Below are 16174 nucleotides of genomic sequence, written 5' to 3' on the forward strand. Positions count from 1 at the left end.
TACCATAATTCTAGATTCTAGATTAAAGCATTTAATATAGATCCAACCCAAAAAGTATCACCTGTTTTCTGCAGGAGTTGAAAAATGCTGGGGGATATTTGAATATTTATTTACAGTTTCTTATAAAGCGCAGCAGATTCCAGTGCACTTTACAATTGGAAACTAATATAAAAAAAACTGGGTAACAACAGACCAACATATAGGTAGGAGGGCCCTGCTCAGAAGCTTACAATCTAGGTATCATAAGGATAGGATTCCATAGCATGGCAGTCCCACCAGATTGCAAGTCAGTCCTGATGGGATTCAATTAGATATGAATGCTACTGGAGGTTATGTGGTGGTTCTGCATTCCATAGGGTGGGTGCTGCTCGACGAAAGTCCTGAAATTGTGAATGGGATCTAGTAATGAGTGTGGATGAGAGACGCAGAGCTTGGGCAGAGTGTAGAGGTCGGGGGGGGGGGGGAGGATATATTTTGAGATAAGCGACGAGATATATGTTGCTGTAGTCCGGTTAATGGCCTTGTATGTGAGTAGAAGTATTTTATATTGAATACAGTAATATCCAGGCAACCAATGGAGGGACTGGCAGAGCGGATCAGCAGACAATGTTCGTCTAGCTAAGAAGATCAGCCTCGCAGCTGCATTCAAAATGGATTATAGCGGTGAGAGTCTTTTTTCTCAGGCAGACCGGTGAGGATGCTTTTGCAATAAGCAAAGCGTGATATAATGAGTGCATGGATTAGTGTTTTTTGTAGTGTCTTGTGTATGATATGGATATTTTGGATATGTTTTTTAGATTCATGTAACATGGTTTACCCTATGGCTAATTGCCATGCCGTATGATCTGAATACCGGGGGTTATGCTGCACGTGAATACTGGTTGTCGCCATGAGTTGTGAGGTAAAGTCACTTAATGACACCAAAATGGGGGTTTGTGTGTAGTAAACCCCTATTGATTCAGCAGTTTATGAGGAACAGTATGTTTCCTTGCATGAATCTCGATTTTTAAGCGCAGGAAAAGTGCACTTCTGAGCTATATCACTATATCATCATCATCATCCCCCTGCCGACTTTTTCGCTGCCGACACGGAAAGTGTTTATGCACTTGCCAATGTCAGCATCCCGCTGGTTCCCTGTCACCACTGATATCTGTGGGTACACACATCGGGGGTAATTCTGGTTGGTTTGCAAAACCAAACTCCTTTTTTAATGAACAAAACCATGTGCGCCACAGGTGGGGCAGATGTAACATGTGCAGAGCAAGTTACATTTGGATGAGTTATTTTGTTTCTGTGCAGAGTAAATATTGGCAGCTTTTTACACTGCAATTGAGATTTCAGTTTGAACACCCCACCCAAATGTAACTGTCTCTGCACATGTTACATCTGCCCCATCTGCAGTGCACATGTTTTTTTCCATTAAAGAAGGAGTTTGCTTTTGCAAACCAACCAGAATCAGGCCCATTGTGTAGTGTGTACCCAACTTTATGATGATATTAGCATCAATGTGATGGAGAATCCTGAAGGGGGACTTATGTTCATGAGACTGTTCGGTAGGTGCAAGCACCCAAGATTTCGGGGCATGGGGCTTCGGTGTATAGTCGCGCCCATGGGAACACCCAGTGTTTCATAGGTGTTCCCATTAAAACGCTGGGCGTTCCCATGGAAATCACCTGGTGACATGGGCGATGGGGGCGGGCTGATGACATCACCAGATGTCAGCTGCCCACCCTCTTCCTGCCGATTGTCCACACAGATCTAAGGTTACCTCAGAGTAACCTTAGATGTGCGTGGGCTTTCCACATCATTCGATGGTCGGTGACCATTAAACGATGTGGGTGTCCCCTCCCCCAAAGGCTGCGAATGGATATGTATGTTTAACATCCATTCACAGCCCGTGTGTATGAATGCTGCATGCGAGGGGGGCGTGCGTATCGGCATTTGCAGGGTGGCGTTTAGTGGACTCACAAAGCTGTGAATTCGCAGCCTTGCAAATCCACCAGAATAACCCCCAGTGTGTGTGTGTGTGTGTGTGTGTGTGTGTGTGTGTGTGCGTGCATGCGCATGGCATATGAGAGGTCTTGAGTGGGAAAACAAAACCTTTGAGAACAGAAGTACCCACCTGAAGATATTTTAAGTCCGGTATTCCAAAAGGAACTCTCTTCAGCTTGTTGTTTTCTAAGTGTATTTCTCTTATTTTGGGTATATTAGCAAGACTTCCATTTTCAACCTCTTTAATTTTGTTGTGTCCTAAGCCCAGCCTAAAAAAAAGGAAAAGAATCAAGAAATGATATCTATTAAACATCCAAACATCCAGAGAAAGACCGTTTTCTATATTTTGCTATCACTTGGCAGTAGTGTAGTAATAATGCATACAGGGGCGCAATATACTATACCAGACTATAAAGGTCAAATAGAAAGACAGTCTGGACAATTATTAAGTATTGGTGTTGTAAAAAGTGTCCAATTGAATGTAAAACATGGTGATATTGATTAGTAATCATTTTAACATTAGGGGTGACATTCTATGGAATGAGATTTTTTTTTTTGCGATTTTTTTCGCAAAAACGGCCGAAATCGCATGTTTTTCCATTTTCGCATATTTAATGAGCTGCGAAAATGTGAAAAAAGTGCGATTTTGCCCAACAAATTGGACATTCTGGAAATGCGATGGCTGTTTATCGCAGCACATCACATCCAGATGTTTTTACATTGAAAAGTATACAAATCGCATATTTAATGGTATGCGATTTGTATAAATGTGTCTAAAATTCGCCCAAAAATCAGACCAGGTTCTGATGGGCGAATTAGCCAGAACCCTGCACAGATCATTGAGATCTGTGCAGGGTTCTGGTGGAAAAAAAGGGTTAAACAGTTTTAAAAAAAAAACTGCGCGGGGTCCCCCGCCAGAACATAACCAGCCCCGGGCTCATTGAGCCAGTGCTGGTGACATAAAATCATGGTCCCCGACAAATAGGGGTCCCCTTGATTTAATGAAACCAGCACCAGGCTCAAGGTCCGGCGCTGGTTCCCAAAATACGGGGGACAAAATGACTAGGGGTCCCCCGCATTTCAAGAACCAGCACCAGACCCAACCAGCCAGCAGGGTAATGCCACAGCCGGGGGACACTTATTATATAAGGTCCTGCGGCCAAAGCATTATCCCCCTGGCTGGTCAGCATGGGCAGGGGTCCTGGGGAAGTGGGGACCCCCCCAAAGAAGGGGTCCCCCCCCCCTCCAGGACTTACCAGCCCATGCTGAAAGTCCAGGGCTGTCCCCGATGCCCCTGGGCGGTGGGCATCGGGCTGATGAAAAGTGTAAAAAAAGAATAAAAACCATTGTCTTATACTGTAGAACTATGAGTCCCATCAAGCCTACCCCGCATGCTGGGACTTGGAGAACCACAAGTCCCAGCATGCAGGGCATTAAAGGGCCCGCTGGCACTTGTAGTTCCACAGTACAAGAAATAGTTAAATAAAACACACACTGACACCCAGAAAAATAAACGTTTAATACATCCACAGCCCACACATACTGATACTTACTTACCTTGAGCCCGTGGGTCAGACCCTGGATCCGGGGTCCGGGGCTCCAGGGCTGAAGAGTCCGGTTCCGAGGGCCTTGGTCCTGGTTCCGGGGCTGGTCCGGGGCTTCAGGGCTGAAGAGTCCGGTTCCGGGGCCTTGGTCCTGGTTCCGGGGCTCCAGGGCTGAAGAGTCCGGTTCAGGGGCCTTGGTCCTGGTTCCGGGGCTGGTCCGGGGCTCCTGGGCTGAAGATTCCGGGGTCCTGGATCCGTAGTAATCCAAAGGGGTACCTGAGGAAGGAAATCCTACTCACCTGGTCCCCGGCGATGACCCCGGCGTCTTCAGCTCCAGACGCGCTGCTCCCGGCTGGTACCCGCTCACGGACTGGAGAGACGCAGAGATTTTCATCTTCTGCGCCTCTCCTCAGACTGATTCTATTGGCTGCCGACTAGGTGGCGATTTATATGAATTTGAGGATGCCGATGTGCTAAGATAATATCAAGAATGCTCTGTCCCTGCGATGCCAGTTCACCACCAAATCGGTGTATCTTTTGCAAAAAAATACCCTGAGTAATAGCTGCGCATGCTCCACCAATGTTGCCACTACCTCAACCACCAGCACTCCCGATCGCAATGCTCCCCCTCCCTCCCCTCCAGGATCACACCCTCATCCCTGATCACACACCCCTAACCTGAAGATCACTCATTGGAGCTCCTGGAGGGCTGTCAGTCATCCGTTCTCCCTGCTGCTCTGCCCTCTGGTGCTGTAAAGTGAGCTGCTGCTTTGCAGCATCACTGTACTGGGGGGGGAGGGGGAGTCACAGGAGCAGCTGGGGTACCCTGTGCCTGGCAGCCCTTACTGGAGCACTGACTACCAGACCCTGGGTAGGTGAGTATAATTTTTTTTATTACTCATAGCTGATCTCTCTGGCCCCATTCCCACACCATGCAGAAGCCAGGATTCGCAGTGAGCCCTGTGATTCGCCCGCTGAAGCTGGTGTTCTTATCACAGGGCTCACTTTAGTACATTTATTTGTGCATTTGGCCAGTTTGCATTTCCCATTATAAGTATGAAATGCTCCAAAACCCTTAATACCTGTACTAAAAGAATATGAAAACTTTTGACATTGTTTGGTCTGTGGGATCATTTCGATTAGACTCCCCCCAAGAGTCCATGCCAGTAAGTGCAGCTAGACACCATACTTAAATATCTTTGGGCTCATTGAGCTTTTTTTTTTTTGCATCCCAATAAGGTTGTATGCAAGTTTGAACTGCTAGGAGGCCAGGATTGCTGGCATTTCCACACTGTTGCTACAGAATCACGCCCTTTCTCAGCCAATAGAGTTGACTTGCAATGGGTGTAAACAGAAAAAACTTCAACAATGTAACATCCTTCAGACAATGTTTGCAGAACATGTCTGAGGCCGGGTACACATCAGAACAATGTGTAACCAGTCGATGTGCTGGCTGTCGAGCTGCTGTTGCTGACATATCTATGGCAATTAGACCCACTTGTGGTTAATTGAGGAAATGCCAGTAGCAGACATTGCTGAACAACAGCCATAATTGTCGTGGCTAAAAGCCAAGCGATGGGCAAAGTAGAGCTGTCTATCAATAATATCTAGAAATCTGTACATTATAAATTATAAATTGGGAAAATTAATTTGAACCTTATTGTCATCAAGGGATCAAGTACATGAACAATTAATATAAGCTATAAGTGAACAAATACAGAAACCATAAACGCATAAAAACACCATCAACTAAAACCTCATTATCGACAGTTAATTCCATTCAACATACTGTAGTTATTGCTGTCAGGGAAAAAGTTTCACTCAGTCAACTGGCTCTGTATAATACTGATCTATACATCGCATATTTGAGGGCAACATAGAAAACATCCCATAATTAGGGTGACAAAAATCTCTCGAGGCTTAGTAAGTAGCCTTTATCTATACACATCTTGAATACTGGGAAAGGTAAACCAGCAGCTTTACCTGGAATTTAGTTGTGTATTTATTTATACTAGAAGAGCAGTCGCTGTGAGCGGCACTGACATTTTTAGCGGATATTTTAAGGCTCCCTCACAGCAACGTTGGCTCTCAAAGGGTTAAATAAAAGATGCTGGTGGGCTATTTCTAAGACAAAACCCAAAGACTCTACCACCTTCACTTCCTGACCATTTATGGCTAAAGAACACTGGACCTGTTTATCTGAGTTCCTAAAATCTACAATCATTTTTGGACTTTTTGTACATTTAAAATCAAATGATTATCATGATTACATTTCCAGCCTAGAGACTTCTGATCTACAGTATACTCTCATTTCATTTCTGCGAATACTGTAGGACCTCTAATGGCAATATCATCTGCAAGTTTAATTACATGGACCGAGTAGGAGCCTGGAACACAATATTAAGTAAAGAGAGACGCCACACGCATCCCTGCGGTACTCCTGTGCTTACCACAAGCTCACTCATCAGAGAGTTGTGCAGTGTTACTGCCTTATGGGGCCAAAACATCTACAGATCGATTGTCAGATTGGACTGATTGGAATAAAAATCTGGTAGTACTGTATATGAATGACCGCTTTTGGCAGTTTTCCAGCATTTCAAAGCAAATGGTCAACTGTCATTTGCTCTCATCCATTACCAGGATTTTGTTCCAACCAGCCCAATCTGACAATCGATCTGTAGATGTATGGCCAGCTTTAGGTCTATTTGTCAGAAAATCCAACATCCATTTACAAACAAAATTTGCTAAACGCAATTGAGACCATTTATACACTAAATACTGGTACAAAAGTGTTAAAAGCTGAACTTTAGTCCACAAATTAAATTTTAGCAGAGGAATCCCTAGTCTCTTAGTGGATAAGCACTCAGCTAAGTAGCCTTACTCTTACTATATCTAAACACATATGTATGAGATTAAGCTATTAAGGGCGAGATGTACTAAACCTTGAAAATTGATAAAATGGAGAGTGATAAACCACCAGCCAATCAGCTCATACCTGTCATTTTTCAAACACAGTCTGAAGTATGCCAGATAGGAGCTGATTGGCTCTCCATTTTATCACTTTTCAAGCTAAGTACATCTGGCCCTATGTATGCTGTTGTTAAGCTTTGGAACCATATAAGTACTGTATATCATGCACTTCTTCGGTTCATAGCTCTGAATAAAATAGGAAACACAAGCGTTCCTCCTTACAACTAGCATAACCTCTGATGTTACCTCTGGAGTTCTTTGTAACGTATAAAGTCTTCAAGTTCTACAGATGTAATTTTGTTGTGGTCCAGATGGAGTTCATAGATTGATGAAGGTAGACCTATATTGAAATTGAAAACAATATTAGTTTTAATGGTAATTAAGCAATAAATAATTTTATAGAATACTGTATTGTCCTATGCAGTGCTCGAAGTGGAGTGATATACAGTGGTATGGCAACACTGAACCTAACCTAACTGGTGCTGCATTTTCCTGTTGCCGTTTCACTATACCTTTCAGCTGAACTATATACCAGATAGAACTGAGCAAAACTTGCAGAGACCCCAAAAAGCACTGTCTCCCAGCCAGGGCCGGACTGGCCATCTTTCTCAGAAGGGCCGATGGCCTTGTGGGCCGATTTTGTGCAGACTGGGCCCAAAGCTGCTGGCTACGGCGAGGAGTAGGAGGATCTGGCTTCATCCACGTCGCCACCAGGTTCCCTCCTTATTAAGCCGTGCGGGTAATGTCATGACGCCGTCGCCACATGCATGCACATCAGAGGGAAAGGTTGAAGACACAAGAGGAAGAGATGGCCTGAGAAGATAGCGAGCGGGACTCAAGCCACAGCACTGCAGCCACCACCGAGGAGGGTGGGAGCAGTGGCAGCCAGCACAGAGAGGGCAGGACGTAGCAGCAGCAGACCGCACTAGAGAGACGGTTACCACACCACACACCCACTCCAGCACCGCATCCTTAAAGCACCAGAGGTAAAATATTCTGCAGCATTTATATCACATAAATATTGTATGAATTATTTTGAACTTAAATGCAGCAAAAGCCTGAAAAATGTAGTCATCCCTAGTACACACAGTGTTTAGGATTGTGCTGTAAATGGAATGCATTTGGGATCTAGAATGTGAAATAACACAGTTGGGATGACAGCAGAGGCACAGTAACTGTCAAATATGGCATCATGTGTAATTGGGCATTATGGTGTGTGGCGTCATGTGTAGTAGGTAGCACGGTGTGTGGTGTCATGTGTAATGGGCAGTATGGTGTGTGGCGTTATGTGTAATGGGCAGTATGGTGTGTGGCGTTATGTGTAATGGGCATAACAGTGTGTTCCATAATGTGTAATGGGCATACTGGTTTGTTCCATAATGTGTAATGGCCATAACAGTGTGTTCCATAATGTGTAACGGGCAGTGTAATGCCTCCTTTTTGTGATGCCACGCCTCCTTTCCATGAGGCCATGTCCCCTTTTCACTTTGCCGCGCAAGGGTCCCACCTACTACAGGTGGGCCTGTGTGCTCAAAATGCCAGGGCCGATTTCTGGTCCCAGTCTGGCCCTGCTCCCAGCGCAACCTGTGTTGCACAGATGGCCAGAGCAGGATGAGGAGACTCTAGCTGCTCTGTCGTGGGCCCCGGCTTCAGAGAAAACACATTGGGCGGTGACCAGGAAGCCTTGAACAGGGCTCCGAATGCTCTGTGGGTGCTGATGGTGTATTGCTGTGTGTATGTATAATATAGCAACCATATTATGTGAAACCCAGCATGACATGATATGGTCACATCATGCCAGGCCAGTGGTTAAGGTGGTGGGAGATTGTACACTATTGGAATATTTACACTTTTGCACAACGTGCAAATATTACTATACTACTGCATAATTGATAGGTTGTAATGTACAAAGACGGGAAGGCAGGAGGGCACGGAGCGCAATATCAAGGACATGCACACACACCAAAGTAGTTTACATCCAGTGTGCTTTGTAAATGAGGTTCAGTGAATAATGTAATTCATTGTTTCTCTGTATTTGAGTTATAGCTGTAGGATTTATGATTACTGTAGACCAATCTTATACAGAGTCTAAATGTAGACTCTTATCGTGTGACCCGTTTACATACACTCCTCTATCGATGGCGATATTGCCATTTCTTGTCCTCATGGAGCCCTCAAGCTGCTCACCCTATATCTAAGAATTGCCTATCTGCTCCTAGTCTTTTTTAAGACTAGATTTTCACAGATTTATCTAAATTGTCAGCTTAGCTGCCAACATAATAGCAAACCTATATTTTATTTATATTATTGTAACTTCGTTCTGTTTAATGAATATGAGTCTGATATTCTCCATATTATGTATTCTATCCTCATATCCATCAGTTGTGTGAAGGCTTCTAGATTTTTGTTGGTACAGTAATGTTCTCAGTCATTCCCATACGGGAATTGAATGCAGTCACCATGCTGGTGATTGGGCTGCCGGCGGTCAAATTACCGGGATCCCAACCGGCAGCCAGAATCAAGACCGCCATCATCCTGATCATAAGTATGCAGGGGTGGGTTATGGTGAAGTTGTGGGGGAGTGTTAGGGTTAGGCACTTAAAAGGTGGAAGAGGTTAAGCCCTAAGAGGGGAGGGTTGTAGTTAGGCTGGGGGGAGGGTGTTAGGGATAGATACTTAAGGAGAGGTTTAGGGTTTGGCTTCGGGAGGGCGGGTTAGGGGGTAGAAGGTAGCCTCTGTCAGAAATTTTCTGAACGCCAGTGTATGTGTATGTATTCCCTGGGAATGATGATGAATATGTCATCTCTATACTGTCAGCTTGGTGTCTGTGTATTTCACAGATTGCTACTTTACACATTCAGGATGAAAAATGTCACCAACCTTTAGGGACGGATGTCAGTTTGGCTTCTGCGATCCTAACGTGGAAGACTGTCAGTCCTTCAAACGCTCCAGGCTCTATTCCTTCATTTTCAAGAGGATTTGCACTCATTTCTGATAAATAGAGTCTATTATTAGGAATATAGTCGAGGATTGTTGTAAGAACCATATGCACATTGGTAGCTGCATATGGAATGTAATCTTTGCATGTGGCATTACTGATTGTAGGCTTCATAAAGAGCATTACCTGTTATTACAGCAAACATAAAAGTCTGTTTCTCACAGTGAGATGATTCTCCGCTCCTGGTTGTCACACACAGTAACCTTCCAGTTCCAGTAACATAGGTTGACTTTATTAATAACAAAGGGCCAGATACACTAAACTTCAAGAAGTAATAAAGTGTAGAGTGATAAACTGCCAGCCAATCAGTTCCTGTCATGTTTCAAACACAACCTGTAGCATGATACTTAGGAGCTGATTGGCTGGTGATTTATTTCTCTGCACTTTTTCTAGCTTCGTCGCTCTGGCCCATAAAATGTTCTGACTGAAACAGGTTTAGCTTCTCTATACCTCTAAGCCAGTGATGGCTAACCTTGACACTCCAGCTGTTGTTGAACTACACATCCCAGCATGCTGTGCTACAGTTTTGCCATGGTAAACATGATGTAGGGCATGCTGGGGTGTGTAGTTCAACAACAGCTGGAGTGTCAAGGTTAGCCATCACTGCTCTAAGCTGTCTCCCTTTTGGCAGGACATTCCTGATTTGAGGATTCTGTTACGTCATCTCCCCCCCCCTCCACACACACACACACACACTGCTGATGTGTATGTCCTGCAATGGGAAAGTCGGGCTGGATCCTGCAGTCATTGCTGTTTTGAATAGCCGAACAGCGGTAAACATGTTCAGATGTAACTGGTAATGTACGTGTGCTTCAATGGGCGTACAGAGCAGACTAGCACTTCAAAAGCACCAGACCCGCCACTGTAGGCGTAATTACACCCCCGTCATGGCACATAAACCTTCCCTGTTCCAATTGTCAGATTAAGAAACTGGTTGGTGGTTTGAAATATATATGGTTATTTTGTACTTAAGGTTATTGTTGAAAGGTATGCATATAAATGCCATCATTTCCTATTTTTTTATTATATATTTATTACTATGAATTCCACTGGAAATATACAGTAAGTATTGTTTGACACGCATGGTAATCCTTTAAAAGTTAAAGCAATTTAACTTAAAATTCTTTGTCCTTTGTTATACATGTCTGTAACTGCTCTGAGAAACGGGAGAGAACATCTTGAATTGTGTTACCGCAAATTAAGCAAGGCTGATGCAGCTGTAAAATACCTTCAGGAACGAGGACTGCTACAAGCTTGCCATAACATTATAGATATTCCTGCAAAGTCTTGTCATTCCGTGACATGCTTCCAATTTAATCCATCCCCGGGAGACACACCTACCTAAAACGTGTAAGGACGCCATGCCTTTGAAAGAATCCTTTTGTACTTTCTTCACTTTGTTGTCATGAATTCTCAGCTCTGCCAAGGATTTGGGAAGGTTGGATGGTATTTCTGTGAGCTGGTTGTGTGAAAGGTACAGTCTTCGTAGCTTGTTTGTTGATTGGAAAGCTTTCGGGTGGACCTTGTACAATTTATTGTTGTTCAGAAACAAAGCCTAGATGCATAACAAGTTCATATTATAAATCAGTTTATCCTGTAACCACCACAGTTTTTTTCTATATATAGAATATACAATACAATTAAGACTGAAGGGCATATCCAATTGGGCACATAGAATTTCCGGATGCAAAAAGTGTGGGGTTTTCATGATTAATTTATTTTTGGGGATTTTTTTTTCAGGCTATATACTTAGGGCCAATCCCTAATTTAAAAAAATCGCTGCAAAGCATTAGACTGCGCATGCACAGTCTAATCCTGAAATCAAGGCGATTTTTGGGCCAAATCCCGCCCAATCCCAGTCCCGGGATTTGGCCCCAAAATCGCAGTGATTTCAGGATTAGACTGTGCATGCGCAGTCTAATGCTGGGCAGTGTCTGAGCACTAGCTCAAATGCTGCTGGGCTCTCCCGACCCAGTACGCAGATGCTAAAGGTCACGCTGCACAGGCCGCACCCCCACACCGCCTTCCCAACTTGCTCTTCTGCTGCTAGCCTGGCCACTCAGTGCGGTACCCCCGCACCACCCACCCCGCTTACCGGCTGCTCCGTCTGGCCCACACTCAGGATATTTTTTTTAATTTTTTAATTAGGGATGCCAAATGCGGGATCACAGGAATCCCGGGATTGAGCGTTTTTCAATCCCAAATCCTGGGATTGGCATCCCTCTCCCCTACGGTTTTGTTCTATGTGTGTGTTGTATTGCAGCTGAGAACAATAGATGATAATAAACCTTGGTGAGCCATGGCTCACCATGGCTCTCCAGAGAAGGCTAGTTGAAGAAGGTGGTACTTGTGTAGTTTCACGGCAGTCTGCCAGACTCTGTGTTTACTGTGCGCGTGCCGCTCTAGCTGTTCGCAGCGCGTGGCTGCTTTCCTTATGTAAGCTACGTTATCAGTGTAGCGCTGGGCAGCAGCAGCGCACGCTGACAGGTCACTGTGGTACTTGTAGTTCCACAGTGAAATAGGCAGTCCTGCGCACCGCCGACAACCCGGCAATTTAGACGCTAAAGCGTCTAAATCCAGACTCCTGCACACCGCTGACAACCCGGCAATTTAGATGCTAAAGTGTCTAAATCCAGACTCCCTTAACTGGACACCCCGGCAATTTAGACGTCTAGATTTAGACGTCTAAATCCAGACTCCCTGCAAACCGCTAACATGAGGGCATCTAAATGTAGACGCCAAAGCGTCTAAATTTAGTAGGGTCTAGGGGTACACTATTGAACCTGTTCACAATGACACTAGTCGACGTAACAGCTGTCGACCTTGTTAATTCCACTATCCATGCCAACCCGAAGCGTCGCGAGCTGCGGCGGTACGCGTCCTACAACCTTTTCATACCCCCACTATCCACGTCGGCGTGGAGTTGATTTTATAAAGTGTGGCAAGCGCAGCGAGCCCTGCGTGGGGTGCGGATACCTGTGAAGCCCGCAAGGGGACGCGGATACCTGTGAAGCCCGCAAGGGGACGCGGATACCTGTGAAGGTATCCGCGACCCTCGCGGGGCTCGCTGCGCTCGCCATGCTTCGGGCTCGGTGGCTCGCTGCCCTTGCCACACTTTAGAGATTCAACTCCACGCCGACGTGGATAGTGGGGGTATGAAAAGGTCGTGGGACGCGTACTGCCGGATAGTGGAATTAACAAGGTCGACAGCTGGTACGTCAACTAGTGTCATTGTGAACAGGTTTAATAGTATACCCCTAGACCCTACTAAATTTAGATGCTTTAGCGTCTAAATTTAGATGCCCCCATCTTAGCGGTTTGCAGGGAGTCTGGATTTAGACGTCTAAATCTAGACATCTAAATTGCCGGGGTGTCCAGTTCAGGGAGTCTGGATTTAGACGCTTTAGTGTCTAAATTCCCGGGTTGTCAGCGGTGCGCAGGAGTCTGGATTTATACGCTTTAGCGTCTAAATTGCCGGGTTGTCAGAGGTGCGCAGGACTGCCTATTTCACTGTGGAACTACAAGTACCACAGTGACCTGTCAGCGCTGGGCAGCGTGCGCTGCTGCTGCCCAGCGCTACGCTGATAACGTAGCTTACATAAGGAAAGCAGCCACACGCTGCGCTGAGAACAGCTAGAGCGGCACGCGCACAGTTAAATAGAGCGTCTGGCAGGCTGCCAAGTTTCAGACACAGACTGTGCATGCAGTGGCGCCGTGAAACTACACAAGTACCAAGAAGGCTCCATCTGTAGTCAGAAGCTCGACAGTCACAATGCTGATGTATCCTGATGGTGAGTACTAGGTGTATGGGTCATTGGGTCGACCCAACTGAAGGTCGACAGGCCTTAAGGCCCCCATACATCGAGGCGATTTGGTCCGTTATATCGGACCAAATCGCCTCTTCCTGACATGCCGTCGGGTCCGATGCGCGGTCCCGTGCGCATCGGACCCGACCAGGTGGTCGAACTGGCAGGCCGTCCGACCACCCGTTCCTCCAGGCGGCGATGCGGGTGGGAAGCAGGGATGCATGCGATCCATCCCAACGGATCCCATGTGTTCCTGCCGCCTGAAGGTCCCGGCATTTCGCAATCTGTCGGGTGTCCGTACACTGCTGCGAGACGTCGCAGGCAGTGTATGGGCACCTTAAGGTTGACACCTGAAATAGGTTGACAATGGCTAGGTTGACAGTCAAAACGTATTCGACATGGACACCATCAAAGTGTATTGGTACACTATTGTATTCTCCCTCTACACCCTAGTGGAGGGTAGGGCATGAAATACCGCTTGTCAGCTAAAAATCATGACATTTTGACTGTTGACCTTGCCAATGTCGACCTAATGCTTGTGTTGAACTTCCAACCATGTTGACCTATTTCAGCTGTTGACCTAAGGCCTATCAACCTTCAGTGGTCAACCCAATGCATGTCGACCTAAATATGGTTGACCGAATTAATGTATCCTGAGTTATAGGGTTACAGTTAAGCAGTAGGATAAGGATTAGGCTGCCGAATGGGAGAGTTAGTGTTAGGTTGCTGGAAGGGCGGGTTAGTGTTAGAATAGATGCTGGATTTGTCGGTATTGTAACCATTGGGATTCTGACCACTGGCATTTCATACCCAATCCCCTGAAAACATACAGGGGTATATTCAATGGATGCCAGATCCATTCCAAACTTCTTTGGAAGGAAGGGATCCGTCATCCATTATTCAATGCAGCGGCCAAATCCAGATTCCGCTGATTGATGCTCACCCGGCAGGGGACAGGATGAATGCGGCAGGAGGCAGCAGGAGCCGGGATGGGGCCGGGTGAGCTGCTCTCACCCAGCCTGGCAGCGGGACAAGTGAGTTCGGCAGGTGGGTACGGGAGGTGGCGGACAGGAGAATGGCACTATGTAAACTGCTGCTCACCCGGTGCCGTCCTACCTGCCTCACTCCCAACATCTTTTCATGTTGGATTGAGATCGCAGGAAACATGGCCAAAACCTTTCGTTTTGGCTGTGTTTCCATCAAAAGCAGGTGGATTAGCGACTATTCTGTCAATCCACCTGGTTTTCGTCAGGTCGGAACATTCCGACCTGCTGAAAAACATCTAGCATTGAATTGATCGGAACCCCTTCTGACCTATTCATGTCAAAAACTGCCGTCTTTTTGTCAAGACGGCAGTTTTGACATTAATTGAATGAACCCCATAATGTCTATAGTAGACACTGTCAAGAATTGCACAGTGCATTGGGTTTGTTAACTGCTGACTAGTTATAGTAAATCTTTATTCCAAATGAAATCATTGCAGTATATATGACTTACTGAAAGAGAGGAGAGACCTTGTAGATCCTTTTCTTTGATCTCTTTTATCCTGTTGTTCTGGAGATCCAATAGTCTTGTATCATAAGGAATTTTATCTGGTATGGAGGCCAGACCTGTTGATTACATACAATAAATGCTAGTCAATGAAATAAATGTGTAAACACCAAAGAAGTCAGGATGTATACTACATGTATGCAGCTTTTAGTATTATGTCTTATATTTATCTTAAATAATAATTTTAATAACATTTTTAAAGTCTTCTAAAGGTGCATACACACTGGGTATCTTTCCCCATCTAATCAATTTTCCCAAGGATGGATGGCTTTCTATAGCACGGCCCTATGGAAAGCCATCCACTTAGCTGCTAATACCAGCAGATGATTGGCTGCAGCAGGTGATGGTCATCGCCGGGCTGTGCACACTGGGAGGCTGTTGAGCTGAGAGCAGCTCAAATGGTTCAAGTGATCTGCTTTCAGCTCAAAATCGCCCAGTGTGTATGGTCCTTTAACAGTGAGCCCTTCATTATAAAATAATCTAGGAGACCCCAGTTTTCATGTTGAATATTTAAGGCAGTAATCGTTTTTCATTTTAGTTTCACATACATCACCAAACTTGCCCAAAATACTCACCAAGGTCAGAGCACTGGACCACTTTTAAATAGCACTGACATCCAAATGGGCACAATGGGAATAAGTCAAACGGTGGCGGAGTGGGGCGAATTGGTACATTTCTCTTAAATGGGAATAATGAGTTGTTGTCGTTGTCGTCATCGTCATCATCATCATCGTCATCATCATCTTCCATGTCTTTCAGCATGAGGTCAGTTAGTGCCATGTACTTCGGAGGTAATACGAATGGCTTAGCAGAGCACAGCGCCAAGAAGTAGAAAAGTACACATTCCTTCATGTTGTCGTCTCAAAAATGAAAATCCTGTAATACAAAATCACAGACCTATTAGATACATGTTGAGTATTACCATGTGCATATCCGTATTCTATGCAGCATCAATTTCACAGGCACTGTACCTGGCTTTTGTAACCCAGCATTGTTCTGCTGCAGGAGATTGATGGGCAAAATAACGGGCTTCCGTTACTGTGACAGGCCCGGCTACACAGATCCGACAAATGTTTTTGAGAACGTGCAGTTTGGAAGGTGGGACGAATGAAGACTATTATAATATGCTATATACAAAATAATGGGGATTATCATAAAGCTAATGGTACTCCTCACCTCTGTGTGGTGATTTCAAGTGTATTGACATTATGATGTTCCGTCACTTGGATAGGCCAGTAAACCACCCTTTCACTGGAATGTGGTCTGCTGTGACTGATTACATTTTTCTGTGCAAAAGTTAATGATAATAATAAT

At 45.2% G+C, this 16174-nt stretch overlaps 2 protein-coding genes across 9 annotated transcripts in view; one reads left to right on the forward strand and one right to left on the reverse strand.

The window, feature by feature from the left end:
* The window catches only part of CENPP (centromere protein P), a 245147-nt gene that overhangs the window by 95364 nt on the left and 133609 nt on the right, over positions 1–16174 (forward strand). The gene's annotated exons all lie outside the window — the stretch shown is intronic.
* Positions 1–16174, reverse strand: part of ASPN (asporin) — a 36780-nt gene that overhangs the window by 2242 nt on the left and 18364 nt on the right. The window contains exons 2-7 of the mRNA XM_083156136.1: positions 15436–15736; positions 14807–14919; positions 10845–11058; positions 9386–9496; positions 6753–6846; positions 2123–2261 (exon numbers count right to left, since the gene is read on the reverse strand). Coding sequence (XP_083012262.1) covers positions 2123–2261; positions 6753–6846; positions 9386–9496; positions 10845–11058; positions 14807–14919; positions 15436–15712 — 948 coding nt within the window. The 5' untranslated portion in view covers positions 15713–15736. The remainder of the gene's footprint in view (positions 1–2122; positions 2262–6752; positions 6847–9385; positions 9497–10844; positions 11059–14806; positions 14920–15435; positions 15737–16174) is intronic.

Source organism: Crinia signifera, chromosome 8 (assembly GCF_055691185.1).
Source record: "Crinia signifera chromosome 8, ASM5569118v1, whole genome shotgun sequence".
In the NCBI taxonomy this organism is placed as follows: Eukaryota; Metazoa; Chordata; class Amphibia; order Anura; family Myobatrachidae; genus Crinia; species Crinia signifera.